Below are 15867 nucleotides of genomic sequence, written 5' to 3'. Positions count from 1 at the left end.
TCCACCATCTATAAGGCACAAGTCAGGAGTGTGATGGAATACTCGCCACTTGTCTGGATGAGTGCAGCTCCAACAACACTCAAGACTTGACACCATCTAGGACAAAGCAGCCCACTTGAGTGGCAGTGTGTCCACTCCGTCCCCCACCGAGTGGCAGTGTGTCCACTCCGTCCCCCACCGAGTGGCAGTGTGTCCACTCCGTCCCCCACCGAGTGGCAGTGCGTCCACTCCGTCCCCCACCGAGTGGCAGTGCGTCCACTCCGTCCCCCACCGAGTGGCAGTGCGTCCACTCCGTCCCCCACCGAGTGGCAGTGCGTCCACTCCGTCCCCCACCGAGTGGCAGTGTGTCCACTCCGTCCCCCACCGAGTGGCAGTGTGTCCACTCCGTCCCCCACCGAGTGGCAGTGTGTCCACTCCGTCCCCCACCGAGTGGCAGTGTGTCCACTCCATCCCCCACTGAGTGGCAGTGTGTACTATCTACAAGATGCACTGCAGAAATACATCAAAGATTCTTCGCACCTTCCAAAACCAAGACCACCTCCATCTGGGTATCATGGGGAACAACTACATGGTAACACCACCACCTGCAAGTTCCCTACCAAGCCACTCACAATCCTGACTTGGAAATATTCACCGTCTCTGGAACAAAATCCTGGAATTCTTTCTTTCGAGGTGAACCTACAGCATGTAGACTGTGGTGCTTCAAGAAGACAACTCACCACCACTTCCTCAAGGTCAACTATTGGAGGGGCAAGAAATGCTGGCTGCCAGTCAGCGACAACACCTCCTGTCAATAAAAAAAGACTGCAAAGGGAAAGGAGGGATCAACGACCAGGAAACATAGTTAAAGGGCAGGGCATTTAGAGGAGAAGTGAGGCAAAACCTTTTCACTCAGAGGGTGGCGGGAATCCTGACTCTGCCTGTAACAATAATAGTGGCAGAGGACCTCAACATTTAAGAAGAATTTAGATGTACATTTGTAATGCAATGGGACAAACGCTGGAAAATGGTTAGAATAATTAAGCAGTTTTTGACTGACGCAAATGCAATGGGCTGAAGGGTCCTTTTCCTGTGCTGGAAGACCTCTTACGACAGTGTGGGAAAATATTTAATCACTGAAGGATTAATCCTCAAACTGAGAATCAAAAACATTGCTGTTACAAATTCAAACTTGTACTGAATTCAAGTTACCTCTTTTTGTTGGTTACTGTGAAGTGTAAATTTATATTCTGAACTCCCTCTTGTGGTCATAAACCCGATGGTTTGTTTGCCCATCATTAGACAGTGATTGCCAGCATGGTCTGCACACACAGCTAAACCCAAATACAGCAAAATGAATGCATATTAACAGAGATAGGGTGGAGTTACTCATGAAATTTTCTCCACCCTCCAATCTAGCCTTAGCACTGAGGCTAAGAATTAAATTAACCTCAAAGTTTGAGAGAAGATTTGTAGCTCGGGTGCTCGTTGTTGTGGTTCTGTTCGCTGAGCTGGGAATTTGTGTTGCAGACGTTTCGTCCCCTGTCTAGGTGACATCCTCAGTGCTTGGGAGCCTCCTGTGAAGCACTTCTGTGATGTTTCCTCTGGCATTTATAGTGATTTGTATCTGCCGTTTCCGGTTGTCAGTTCCAGCTGTCCGTTGCAGTGGCTGGTACATTGGGTCCAGGTGGATGTGCTTGTTGATTGAATCTGTGGATGAGTGCCATGCCTCTAGGAATTCCCTGGCTGTTCTCTGTTTGGCTTGTCCGATAATAGTAGTGTTGTCCCAGTTGAACACATGTTGCTTGTCATCTGCGTGTGTGGCTACAAAGGATAGCTGGTCGTGTCGTTTCGTGGCAAGTTGGTGTTCATGGATGCGGATCGTTAGCTGTCTTCCTGTTTGTCCTATGTAGTGTTTTGTGCAGTCCTTGCATGGGATTTTGTACACCACGTTGGGTTTTGCTCATGCTTGGTATCGGGTCCTTTGTCCTGGTGAGTTGTTGTCGGAGAGTGGCTGTTGGTTTGTGTGCTGTTATGAGTCTTAGTGGTCGCAGTAGTCTGGCTGTCAGTTCGGAAGTATTCTTGACGTATGGTAGTGTGGCTAGTCCTTTGGGTTGTGGCATGTCCTCGTTCCGTTGTCTTTCCCTTAGGCATGTGTTGATGAAATTGCGGAGGTATCCGTTTTTGGTGAATAGAATTGTATAGGTGTTCTTCTTCCTCTTTTTGCGGTTCTGGCGTGCTGCAGTGTGTTGTGGCCCTTTTGAATAGTGTCTTGATGCAACTTCTTTTGTGTGCGTTGGGATGGTTGCTTTCGTAGTTTAGGACTTGGTCTGTGTGTGTGGCTTTCCTGTATACCTTTGTGGTGAATTCTCTGTTCGGTGTTCTCTGTACCATCACATCTAGGAATGGGAGTTGGTTGTCCTTTTATTCCTCTCTCGTGAATCGGATTCCTGTGAGTGTGGCGTTGATGACCCGGCATCCAATTACAGACGCACACAACAGATTACACAAATACAGACAAGAAATTGTGCGCCAAAATTCGTTAATTTCAAAAACCACCAATCAGGAATGGACCCGGACCATAGAACAGGCTGTCACCATAGGACAGAACAGGTCCACACACCGCAAAAAATGGCACTAAAAGAAAAAATGGCGAAACTAACACACAACAGAGAAGACATCACAACACACTCGGATTAGAAACCTTTCCCACAGACACGGAAAGAACAATACTGGCCAAGGGACTCAACTACAACCACAGGGACGCCAAGACAGCAGACTTCCTAGCAGCACTAGAATGCACACTCAGAAACAATGGACTGACAGAAGAGACACAACAAACAGTGAGACAAAGTATCGTACCTCTGATAACAAGGAAAAGGCAAACACATAACCTCAACACCAAGGAGAGGGAAGCACTAAAATCACTAAGAAACGATAAGAACATAATCGTACTACCAGCAGACAAAGGCAGAATGATGGTCATCCTGGACAAAGCAGACTACATCCAAAAAGCACAACAACTACTTGCAGATACCAACACCTACCAAAAGAGGGAGTTTGACCCCACCCCACAGCTCACCAATAGGATAAACAACACACTGAGGAATCTACAAAAAAAAAACAGACAGATAACCAGGTTTAACCGACAGAGAATGAAACCTGAAAGCAACAACACCCCCAGATTCGATGGACTACCGAAAGTGCACAAACCAGACATCCCACTCAGACCCATAGTATCACTACCAGGGACACCATCACACAAACTGGCAAAAGAGCTACAGCAGAAACTGAAACACCTGATCAGTGGATCCAGACACTCTATACAATCAACACAGGAATTCTTGGACATCATCAGAAATATACACATAGACAAGGAAGAAACTATGGTCTCATTCGATGTAACGACACTGTTCACGTCTATCGACAAAACCCTAGCCAGAGAAACAATAGCTAACCTGCTGGACATACAGAACAGACAACATGATGTTGAACCTATCAACAAAGACGGCATACTCAAACTACTGGACCTGTGCCTCACAACACACTTCACATTCAACAATAAAATATATGAACAAATCAACAGCACACCTATGGGCTCACCCAACTCTGGACTCATAGCAGAAGCAGTAATGCAAAGGTTAGAACAAACAGTCTTACCGCAAATTCAACCCAAACTCTGGGTCAGATATGTGGATGGCACCTTTGTAATCATGAAAAAACACAGAAATAGAGAACACACACCGGATCATCAACGCCACACTCACAGGAATCCAATTCACGAGAGAGGAAGAAAAAGACAACCAGCTCCCATTCCTAGACGTGATGGTACAAAGAACACCGAATGGAGAATTCACCACAAAGGTATACAGGAAAGTCACACACAGACCAAGTCCTAAACTACAAAAGCAACCATCCCAACACACACAATAGAAGTTGCATCAAGCCACTGTTCAAAAGGGCCCAACACACTGCAGCACACCAGAACTGCAAAAAGAGGAAAAAGAACACCTATACAATGTATTCGCCAAAAATGGATACCCCCGCAATTTCATCAACAGATGCCTAAGGCAAAGACAACGGAACGAGGACATGCCACAACCCAAAGGACTAGCCACACTACCATACATCAAAAACATTTCTGAATTGACAACCGGAAGCAGCAGATACAAATCACTATAAATGCTGGAGGAAAGATCACAGAAGCGCTTCACAGGAGGCTCCCAAGCACTGAGGATGTCACCTAGACAGGGGACGAAACGTCTGCAACACAAATTCCCAGCTCAGCGAACCGAACCACAACATCATATTAACCTGGCTGGGGTCAACTAACTGAGCACATACCAGACATCAAACCTTGTGCTCTGCTGCTTTCTGCCATTTAATATATCAGGCTTCCAACAGCACCATACAAACCCATGGCCACTACCACCTAGAAGGACTAGGATAGCAGATACATGGGAACACATATCAACTTGATATTCCCATTCAAGCAACACACCATCCTGATTTGTTCCACTATTGCCAACGTGTCAAATCTTGGAAGTTCTCCCTCAGCAGACTACAGTGGTTTAATAAGGTGGCTGATCACCTTCTGCAGAGCAATCAGCGTTAGAAAGTAGAGTTGAATAGGCCACAATAGGCTCAGCCAGACAATGCACACATCCCAGGAACGAACAAAAACAAAGTAAACTATTTTGGATAATCTTCAGAAGAGGTGGAGAAAATGTCCCACATGTTTTAAGTCATTCAGACTGCTAGTCCACATTGCTAAGGAATGATAATACTTTATGTCCTTAACTAACCTATATCCAAGCAGGCTGCAATGAAGTTTTCTCATGTCATAAAGTCATAGAGCCATACAGCAATGGAAACAGACCCTTTGATGCAACTCGTCCATGCCTACCAAATTTCCTAAATTAATCTAGTCCCATTTGCCTGCATTTGGCCCACATCTCTAATACCTTCCTATTGATTTTTTTTTATTGATTTTAAATGTTGCAATTATACCATCCACTAACACTTCATCTAGCAGTTCATTCCACCATGCTCCATGAAAAGGTTGCCCCAAGGTCCTTTTCAAATCTTTCCCCTCTTTCCCCAAACCTATGCCCTTTGGTTTTGGACTCTCCTACCCTGGGGAAAAGACCTTGACTACTCATCCTATCTGTGCCCCTCATGATATTCATAAACTTCTATAAGGTCACCATTCAACCTTCAACACACCAGGTAAAATAGCCCCCACCTATTCAGCCTCTTCCCACAGCTCAAACCCTCCAACTCTGGCAACATCCTTATAAATCTTTTCTGAATCCTTTCAAGTTTCTCAGCATCCTTCCTGTAGCAGGGAGACTAGAATTGATTGTGGTATTCCAAAAGTCCTGTACAGCTGCAACATGACCTCCCAACTCCTATACTCAATGTAATGACCAACAAAGGCAGCATACCAAATGCCTTCACAATTCTGTCTAACTGTGACTCTCCTTTCTAGGTACTACAAATCTACACTCCAAGGTCTCTTTGTTCAACAACACTCTTCAGGACCCTACCATTAAATGCAGAAGTCCTGCCCTGATTTATCTTTCCAAAATGCAGCATTTCACATTTATCTAAATTAAACTCTACCTGTCACTCCTCAGCCAATCTGATCAAGGTCCGCTGTATTCTGAGGAGAAAGTGAGGACTGCAGATGCTGGAGATCAGAGCTGAAAATGTGTTGCTGGAAAAGCGCAGCAGGTCAGGTAGCATCCAAGGAGCAGGAGAATCGACGTTAGGGCATGAGCCCTTCTTCAGTTTCTCCTGCTCCTTGGATGCTGCCTGACCTGCTGCGCTTTTCCAGCAGCACATTTTCAGCCGGTTGTATTCTGAGGTAACCTTCTTGGCTGTCCACAACACCACCAATTTTGGGTCATTTGCAATTGCTACAAGTTAGGGTGCAGCACCCTCCTAGTCACAATCGAATTTGGCCTCTTGTCCTTTCTAAAGGCAGCTTGCAACATTGAACACAATTGTCCAATTCAAAAGGTGTTCCCAGCTACAAACAATCGCCACTTTAACAGGTTCGAGACGGACCGAATATGCACAATGCACACGTCTTACAGCAGAGGGCTGCACATCAACACTGTAGGTAACTCCAAGGGAGAAGCGATAAAACTTCAAGAACTGCGGGATAGAAGTGGGGGGGGGGGGGGGGATTACATTTGTATGGCACCTTTACAGGTCAACAGGGACATTGTAGTGCAGCAAACAATGAAACCTATTTGTATAAAGGAAGCTCAAGAACAAATGCAGCAATAAGGAACTGCACATTGATAAAACAAACCTTTTCTCTCTCTTTCTAGTCATCCCAGTCTAATTCAGCCCCTTGTTCCTGAAAGCAGCAGCATTGTGTGTAAATGCTGCAAATCCCTGCCCCGTTATTCTTTCCCGATTGCAGGCGCTGCCCAACACGGAGCTCGCCCTTAGATCAAACGCTGCAGACCCAGCCCCACTCGAAACAACCTGCTGCATTTCAGTCATTGCGCTGCGGACTTACAGGTTGCGAGGGCCGGTAGTTTCCAGGCGCAGGAAGCGGAGAAGGAGCTGAGACGGAAACTCCCGTCAAGTGCCGGGCCCTCGCTCTGCCCCCATTGGCTTTTCACAGGGACATGGCGCTGCCCACAATGCAAAAAGAGAAAAATAAAAGCAAATGCAGCATTCAGGGGGGAAATATGCACCGCTTCTGTTTGCAGACACACTGTGCGCTGAGTTAGCGATGGGTTGTTTTTTTTAAGCAGTCTCTTAGAAACTGCATATTATTCCAAAATCTGTCATAGATTGTAATTGCACACAATGTGCTTCATTGCAAAAAGGGAAACTTTATTTTAAAAAATTGGAACTGGCCTGGGATTGATGCAAATTGAGTAAATGGGACAAAACTTGAAGATGACGGTAGCAGCCGGTTGGAAGGTAACGCCCTGCAGCAGGAAAGCGCAGAGAGGGAGGTTTCCAACCGGAACTCAGCGCCGGTTCCTTTGTTTCCGGCCGGCGGTTTTAAGGCGCTGGACTCGCTTTCCTCCAATCAGAGGGAGAGGGGAGAGGTCCGCCCCCGGATTTGCTTCCCCCGGAGGCTCTGCGGTCACGGGGACAGGGACAGGGAGAGGGAGTGAGGGGCTGCCGCTGCCGCCCGCCGCCGGGAGCCATGAGCGGGGCCGCCCGCTGCCTGCGCCGCTACCCCCAGCTCCCGGTCTGGGTGGTGGAGGACCATCAGGATGTAAGGGCGGGCCTTCCCCCCGCGACACCCGGCCGCGGCGTTACCCCGGGAATGACGGCGTTACCCCGGGAATGACGGCGTTATCCCGGGAATGACGGCGTTATCCCGGGAATGACGGCGTTATCCCGGAGATTACAGCGTTATCCCGGGAATGACGGCGTTATCCCGGAGATTACAGCGTTATCCCGGGAATGACGGCGTTATCCCGGGAATGACGGCGTTATCCCGGAGATTACAGCTTTATCCCGGAGATTACAGCTTTATCCCGGGAATGACGGCGTTATCCCGGAGATTACAGCGTTATCCCGGGAATGACGGCGTTATCCCGGAGATTACAGCGTTATCCCGGGAATGACGGCGTTATCCCGGAGATTACAGCGTTATCCCGGAGATTACAGCGTTATCCCGGGAATGACGGTGTTATCCCGGAGATTACGGCGTTATCCCGGGAATGACGGCGTTATCCCGGAGATTACAGCGTTATCCCGGGAATGACGGCGTTATCCCGGAGATTACAGCGTTATCCCGGGAATGACGGCGTTATCCCGGGAATGACGGCGTTATCCCGGAGATTACAGCTTTATCCCGGAGATTACAGCTTTATCCCGGGAATGACGGCGTTATCCCGGAGATTACAGCGTTATCCCGGGAATGACGGCGTTATCCCGGAGATTACAGCGTTATCCCGGGAATGACGGCGTTATCCCGGAGATTACAGCGTTATCCCGGAGATTACAGCGTTATCCCGGGAATGACGGCGTTATCCCGGAGATTACAGCGTTATCCCGGGAATGACGGCGTTATCCCGGGAATGACGGCGTTATCCCGGAGATTACAGCGTTATCCCGGGAATGACGGCGTTATCCCGGAGATTACAGCGTTATCCCGGGAATGACGGCGTTATCCCGGCGATTACAGCGTTATCCCGGGAATGACGGCGTTATCCCGGAGATTACAGTGTTATCCTGGGAATGACGGCATTATCCCGGAGATTACAGCGTTATCCCGGGAATGACAGCGTTATCCCGGGAATGACGGCATTATCCTGGAGATTATAGCGTTATCCTGGCGATTACAGCGTTATCCCAGGAATGACGGCGTTATCCCGGAGATTACAGCGTTATCCCGGGAATGATGGCATTATCCCGGGGATTACACATTATCCCGGGAATTATAGCGATATCCCGGGAATGACGGTGTTATCCTGGGAAATGACAGCGTTATCCCGGGGATGACAGCACTTTTCCGGGAACCTTATCCTGGAGGTTGCAGCATTTTCCTGGGGATTCGGAGAAAGCATTGACCCAGGATTTGAAATGCTATCCTGGGGATTGTAACTATCGGAGCTGAAAATGTGTTGCTGGAAAAGCGCAGCGGGTCAGGCAGCATCCAAGGAGCAGGAGAGTTGATGTTTCGGGCATACGTCGACTCTCCTGCTCCTTGGATGCTGCCCGACCTGCGCTTTTCCAGCAACACATTTTCAGCTCTGATCTCCAGGATCTGCAGTCCTCACTTCCCCTCGAAGATTGTAACTATAAGACATAGGAGTGGAAGTAAGGCCATTCGGCCCGTTGAGTCCACTCCTCCATTCAATCATGGCTGATGGGAGTTTCGACTCCACTTATCTGCACTCTCCCTGTATCCCTTAGTTCCTTGTGAGGTCAAGAATTTATCAATCTCTGCCTTGAAGACATTTAACGTCCCGGCCTCCACTGCGCTCTGTGACAATGAATTTTACAGGCCCACACTCTCTGGCTGAAGAAATGTCTCCTCATTTCCGTTCTAAATAGACCCTCTCTAATCTAAGGCTGTGCCCACAGGTCGTAATATCCTGACCTAATGGAAACAAATTCCCAGTGTCCACCTTTTCTAAGCCATGCATTATCTTTTAGGTTTCTATTAGATCTCCTCTCAACCTTCTGAACTCTAATGAATACAATCCCAGGATCTTTAGCCATTCATTGTATGTTAGGCTTACCGTTCCAGGGATCATCCGTGTCAATCTCCGCTGGACAAGCTCCAGTGCCAGAATGTCCTTCCTGAGGTGTGGGGCCCAAAACTGGACACAGTACTCCAAATGGGGCCTAACCAGAGCTTTATAAGGTCTCAGAAACACATCACTGCTTTTATATTCCAACCCTCTTGAGGTAATGTTCCCTGGAAGGTTGCAACATTGTTTTAGGGAATGGAGGAGTTGTCCCGGGGTTTGTAACGTTGTCCCAGGGATTGCTGCATTATCCCAGGGATTGGAAGATTGTCCTGGAATTACAACATTTTCCCGGGAAGCGGAATGTTGTTGCACAGATTGAAAGTTTGTCTCAAGATTGGGGATTGCAATGCTAACTGGGGGACTGGGAGGTTGTCCCAGGAGTTGGAACATTGTCCCAAGAATTGGAATGTTTCCCTGGGGATTGGAACATTTCCCGGGGTTTGGAAAGTTGTCCTGAGGGTTGTAGCATTTATATTTCTGAGTGTTTTATATCTCTCAGGAGATAATCGTGCTCCGTGTATTATAGTTGATCATTCTGAAGTTACTGTAATATGGTACCCACTATACTATAATAAAACTACTCTTTATTCAAGTTACGTACCTTTTGTGCCAAAGACTTATTAATAGGTAATTCTTCACCGTTGACTATTCACAAGACTGTAGACTAGGATTACAAGGAGGGTTGCAATGGTCTTTCGATGCAGTGGAGGTGACCCTGTCTCTGGACCAGAAGGCCCAAATTCAGAACCCAACATCTTGAATTAAAAATGCAATTGGAATTGGTGGCAGCATCTTTACCCAAGATTTTCAGACATCTTTCAGGTGAAGATTGAGCAAAGCCTGTGCATCCCACCTCTTTCCCCTGGCCCACCCACCATCACCATCACACCAACCATTCAGCAAAAAGAGAACCCTTGACAGCAGTTTTGGTGGAGGTAACAAAAACAGAAATTCCTGGAAAAGCTAAGCAGGTCTGGCAGGATCTGTTGAGAGTTCTGAGGAAGGGTCACACGACCCGATCTGTTAATTTTGATTTTTCTCAACAGATGCTGCCAGATTGGCTGAGCTTCTCCAGAAATTTCTGGGTTTTTTTCTGATTTACAGCATTCAGTTTCTTTTTTCAATTTTTACTTGTTTTGATAGAGGTGTTTGTAATCATGAGTGAGTCTTAACAAAATAATTGCTTGTACATTCCTGTTGGTGGAATGGGAGCAAATGTATTGTTGAGCTATGACTGTGACTTTGCGTGATACGTGAGTGTTTAATACAGAAACTTCAGTGTCGATTTCTGTTCACCCTCTTCCTCTTTCAGCTTTCTTCATCAGTCTCTCTGTTTATGTTTATTTAGGTGGTACCGTTCATCTATCGAGCAATCGGTTCAAAGCATTTGCCAATTGAAAATATTGCTCTGGTTCACCTGGATTCACACCCAGACCTTCTCATCCCAGTTGACATGTTAGCTGACAGCGTTTTTGATAAGGAGTTACTTTTTGGGTAACGTAACTTAGCTTTTATTGCATTTAAATGTTGCCTAATCTGTATCTCTGACGTTGTTGAAATAACTATAAATAGTCTCATATTTGCAAACTAGTCCCTGTTTGGTAAGTAGATACAGTTAATGTCGAGTTGACAGTATAAAAATTAATTATTGTATTTGGCAAACAATTGATATTTCAAAGGTGGTGGCATCACAGTAATATCACTGGGCCAATAATTCACACTGCGCTGGGAGTTAATTACCAACCAAGGCAGGGAGTGAAATTTTAATTCAACATTTTTAAAAATCTAGAATAAAAAGCTGGTCCAGTGGTGGCTATGTAACCAATTGTCGTTTAGACCCAGATGGTTCACTCATATGCCTAGTCACAGCTTAAGAAAATCTGACGTCCTTACCTGATCTGGCCAACGTGTGACTCCAGACCCACAGTAATGTGGTTGACTCTTAACTGACCTCTGAACAATTAGGGATGGGAAATAAAGTACTGGTCTAGCCAGCAACAATCACACACCGTGAACATTTAATTTTAACAAAAATTCAGTAACCCATTGTCAGAGCCTTAGGCATGGAGGGTTTCCTATACCTAGGTAATTTTGTTTATGATTTTGTGTGACGCTGTCACAGGAATCCCGTCGCAGAGCAGGCTAAAGCTGGGACTGGGCACAAACCACAAACCCTGAGCCTGGAAAGAAGAATGATGTGGGAGGGAAAGCAGTTTGATTGGGAAACATGGAGTTCAGACTTACTTTCAATGTGGGGAGGGTGGGAGTATGAGGAGGAGCCGGAGAGATATGCTGGAAATCAGAAGGATGCTTCCTGTCATTGAACAATTGAACAACAGAAAAGGCGAGAGCAAGAGAACTTTCTGTTGGATCGAGTCTGGGATTGGATCACAAGCTTTGCCTTTTGTTCAAGTCAGGAACTGCTGAAAAGATCAATTTGGTAACAAAGTAGCTGTTGAATATGATGGGAACAGTTGAAAACCATTCCGGTCAATGTGCTCCATTTCCCTTTGAGGTTAGGATCTCTTTACTGAGGTTTAGTGAGCAGGGTGGAGGTCAGTGCTCCAGATTGGGTCTGACCAAGGCTTTGTGTAACAGAATTCATTTTTTAGTTCAACCAGGTAAAGGCCAAAGCTTCTAACCGACTCTGTTTGGAGGTGGGGAGAGCTTCAGTGCAGCTGCCCAGCTTGGTTTTGTGATTTTTGGGCTGTTTCACATTGTGGTCATAGCTCCAGCCAGAGGCTATAACGTCATTGGAGTGAAAGCAGAGTTAATGTTATAATTCTGATGAAAGAGCTCAGATTTCAAGTCCAGTGACCTATCTCTCTCCATGGATCCTGCTGGATCTGCTGAGTTTCTCCAGCCCTCTCTTTGTTTGTTTCAGATTTCCAGGATATACGTTTTTTTGTTTTATTTTAGAGTTAATGTTTATGATGATATCTTGGACAGAAACATTGCTGAAGCCACATTTCACCCCAATACCATTCGAGCTTGTTCTAATACCAAGAGTAATGCGGACACCACGGTTATACGGGATATCCACATCCACCTGACACCATGCTTTTATGTGAGCAGCAAAGACGCTGTTGGAGCTGGGATGGGAAGAACAGATGAAGCTAGGAAAGAACGAAAGACATCATTTAGCTCCTATATAGATATGGGACAGATGTCAGAGATACTTTCTTTACTCTGAGTAATAGGGGCATGGAACGGCCTGTCTGCAGCAGGAGTAGACTTGCCAACTTTAAGGGCACTTAAATGGTCATTTGTCAGAGATACTCATGAAAATGGAATAATGTAGGTGAAATGGGCTTCAGATTGGCTTCACAGGTCAACGCAAGATCGGGAACGGAAGCACCTGTGCTGCGCTGTAATGTTCTATATTGTAGCTCTGCTGACAGCGGGAGGGCTGTGCGGGTGTGTTATCACTGAGTGAGCTTCTAATTGACTCCCTCATGGGAGATGGCATCACTGGCTGTGCCAGCATTTATTGCCCATCCCTAGTTGCCCTGGGGAGAAGGTGGTGGTGAGCTGACTTCTTGAACTATTTGCAATCCGTCTGCTGTAGGAGGATCCACATTTGAGCAATGGTGGAGATGCGAGACTTTGATCCAGCAACACTAAGGGAACACCGACATTGTTCCAAGTCAGATGGTGTGGGGCTTGGAGGGAAATTTGCATGTGTTTGTGTTTAAATGTACTTGCTGCCTTTCTAGATTGTAGAGGTCATAGGTTTGGAAGAAGCTGCCAAAAGAGACTGGGAAAGTCATTGCAGGGGATGGCGATTTGCTTTCAGGTCTTGGAAATAACATTGTTTAAATCCGGGAGATTCTGCCCCATCAGGGAGGTTTGATGTTTGTGGAACTTGATCGTATTTTAGTAAAAATGGGGCACCTTGTGACAGTCTGAAACCATTATTCAGTTAGACGGAAAAAAATATTCTGTTTTTCTCATTTCAGTTTCTTATTTGTATTGGAGAAGTGATCAAACATTTTCTTCTCCCCACTCTGTCCTACATCCAGAGACCTGAGCATTGAGAACTGGATCATGCCTGTTGTTTACGCTGGCCATTTCTCTGATGTCTTTTGGCTTCACCCTCTCTGGGCCCAGCAGATCACCGACGGGAAGCACCACTTCTTTGTTGGTAGAGATCCCTCAACGAAAACCATCAGGTATTGCTGCTGTTTACTGCGACGGGAATGTTGGGAGGTTATGCTTCAGTTAGACAAGCTACTGGTTATGCCACACTTGCAGCATTGTGTACATTACTGGACTCCTTATACAAAGAAAGACATAACTGAATTGGTAAAAATCAGAGAAGGTTTCTAGATTAACACCTGAAATGGGCACTTAAGGAAACGTTTTAAAAAACTACTTGGATGAGCACTTGAAATGCCATAACCTTCAAGGCTAGGGACCAAATGCTGGAAAGTGGAACTAGTGTAAATTTAGTTTTTTGTCATTGCAGATTCAATGGGCCAAAGGGCCTCCTCTGAATTGTATGATTCATTGAATGGCAGGACAAGCTCGACTTGTGTCAGCTGGTGTTAGAGTTAAGAGACAACTTGGCTGAAACATAGAAAGTAAAAAGTGAGGTCTGCAGATGCTGGAGATCAGAGCTGAAAATGTGTTGCTGGAAAAGCGCAGCAGGTCAGGCAGCATCCAGGGAACAGGAAATTCAACGTTTTGGGCACAAGCCCTTCATCAGGAATGAGGAAAGTGTGTCCAACAGGCTAAGATAAAAGGTAGGGAGGAGGGACTTGGGGGAGGGGCGATGGCGATGTGATAGGTGGAAGGAGGTCAAGGTGAGGGTGATAGGCCGGAGTGGGGTGGGGGCGGAGAGGTCAGGAAGAAGATTGCAGGTTAGGAAGGCGGTGCTGAGTTCGAGGGAATCGACTGAGACAAGGTGGGGGGAGGGGAAATGAGGAAACTGGAGAAATCTGAGTTCATCCCTTGTGGTTGGAGGGTTCCCAGGCGGAAGATGAGGCGCTCTTCCTCCAACCATCGTGTTGTTATGTTCTGCCGGTGGAGGAGTCCAAGGACCTGCATGTCCTTGGTGGAGTGGGAGGGAGAGCTAAAGTGTTGAGCCACGGGGTGGTTGGGTTGGTTGGTCCGGGGTCCCAGAGGTATTCCCTGAAGCGTTCCGCAAGTAGGCGGCCCGTCTCCCCAACATAGAGGAGGCCACATCGGGTGCAGCGGATGCAATAGATGATGTGTGTGGAGGTGAAACATAGAAAGTCTTGTGGGGTCTTGACAAAATCTGGAACAAGGGGGGTCAATGTTTAAAAACAAAAGGGTCGCCATTTAGGATACAAATTAGGAGAAATATTTTCTCAGGGAGTTGAATGCTGTGTTTTCCTTGAGAACTGAATGTGCTGTTGATTATAGTTAGTGTCTTACCCCACACGGTAATAACCAGGTCACAGATGTACATTCTCAATTCCCCACATGATGGGAGGTGGTGACATAGTGGTAATGTTCTTGGAGCAGTAATCCAGAGTAATGTTTGGTGGCCATGGGTTCACGTTTCACCGTGGTAGATGGTGGAATTTGAAAAAAATTTTTAAAAAATTTATTTACAGGAATTGGGCATCAGTAGCTGGAGCAGCATTTACTGCTGTTTGCAAATTGCTCAGAGGGCAGTTTGTTGCTGTGGGTCTGGAGTCACGTGTAGGCCAGACCAGATACATTCTTTATTCACTCATGGGATGTGAGCATTACTAGCTGGACCAACAAGCTTTTACCTGTCCCTCGTTGCCCTTGAGAAGGTGGTGGGTGAACTGTCTTCTTGAACCGTGACAGTGAAAGAACAGTGATATATCTCCTTCCCTAAAGAACCAGATGGGTTTCCTGAAGAAGGGCTTATGCCCGAAACATCGATTCTCCTGCTCCTTGGATGCTGCCCTGACCTGCTGCGCTTTTCCAGCAACACATTTTTCAGCTCCTTTCTGACAATCCACAATGGTTTCATAATCAAGATTGACTCTGATTTCCAGATTTTTAATAAATTCAAATTCCACCATCAGCCATGACATGATAGGAACCTGGGTCCCCAGAACGTTACCTGGGTCTCTGGATTAGTAGCATAGCAAGAATACCACTTGGTCACTGTCCCCCTAATGTTCATAAAGAATAATTCATAAAGAATCTGCAAAATAAAGCTTGACTCCATATTAATGATACTGGAACTACCATCGATTATCATGAAAACCTTTCTGACCCATTAATGTCCTTTCGGGAGGACAATCTGCTGTCCGTACCTGGTCTGACATACATGTGACTCCAGACCCACAGCAATGGGTTATAACTGCCCTCTGAAATGGTCAAACAAGCTGCTTAGTTAAAGGCTGGTGTGGGATGGTGAACAAATGCTGGCCTTGCCAATGAAAGAATAAAGAACCAAAACTCGTGATTCCCAGTTTTGGGTGTACCTTGGTACCAAGGCAAAGAGCAGTCTGCTGACTGTAAAAGGAAGTGTTTGCACTGCACCGTTTTCTACTTGTTGCCATTGCCAGAGCTGATGGATGGTAGACTGAAACAGCGACAGCAAGTTAAACTTCTATAGTGTCCCAGGGGACACAGGAGTGAAGGCATCAAACCATGGGAAATATTAAGCCAAGTTAGTTAGAGACAAAAACTGAGTGCA

The 15867-nt window shown here is 46.4% G+C and overlaps 2 protein-coding genes across 6 annotated transcripts in view; one reads left to right on the top strand and one right to left on the bottom strand.

The window, feature by feature from the left end:
* Positions 1-6679, bottom strand: part of drosha (drosha ribonuclease III) — a 165174-nt gene extending 158495 nt beyond the window's left edge. Inside the window, exon 1 of one of the 3 annotated variants that reach the window (XM_060849942.1) lies at positions 6515-6679. The gene's annotated coding sequence lies outside the window, so the exon portion shown is untranslated. Of the gene's footprint in view, positions 1-1191; positions 1210-6301; positions 6492-6514 lie in introns of those variants that run through there. The other 2 variants (XM_060849944.1, XM_060849945.1) reach the window with 2 other exon arrangements.
* A 383-nt stretch (positions 6680-7062) lies between these two features.
* Positions 7063-15867, top strand: part of c34h5orf22 (chromosome 34 C5orf22 homolog) — a 34747-nt gene continuing 25942 nt past the window's right edge. For all 3 annotated transcript variants that reach the window (XM_060849994.1, XM_060849993.1, XM_060849991.1), the window contains exons 1-3: positions 7063-7231; positions 10570-10715; positions 13244-13393. In XM_060849994.1, the coding sequence (XP_060705977.1) occupies positions 7160-7231; positions 10570-10715; positions 13244-13393 (368 nt within the window). In that variant the 5' untranslated portion in view covers positions 7063-7159. The remainder of the gene's footprint in view (positions 7232-10569; positions 10716-13243; positions 13394-15867) is intronic.

The sequence above is a fragment of the Hemiscyllium ocellatum genome, chromosome 34, assembly GCF_020745735.1.
Source record: "Hemiscyllium ocellatum isolate sHemOce1 chromosome 34, sHemOce1.pat.X.cur, whole genome shotgun sequence".
Classification (NCBI taxonomy): domain Eukaryota; kingdom Metazoa; phylum Chordata; class Chondrichthyes; order Orectolobiformes; family Hemiscylliidae; genus Hemiscyllium; species Hemiscyllium ocellatum.
This window is presented reverse-complemented; position numbering and strand designations above follow the sequence as displayed.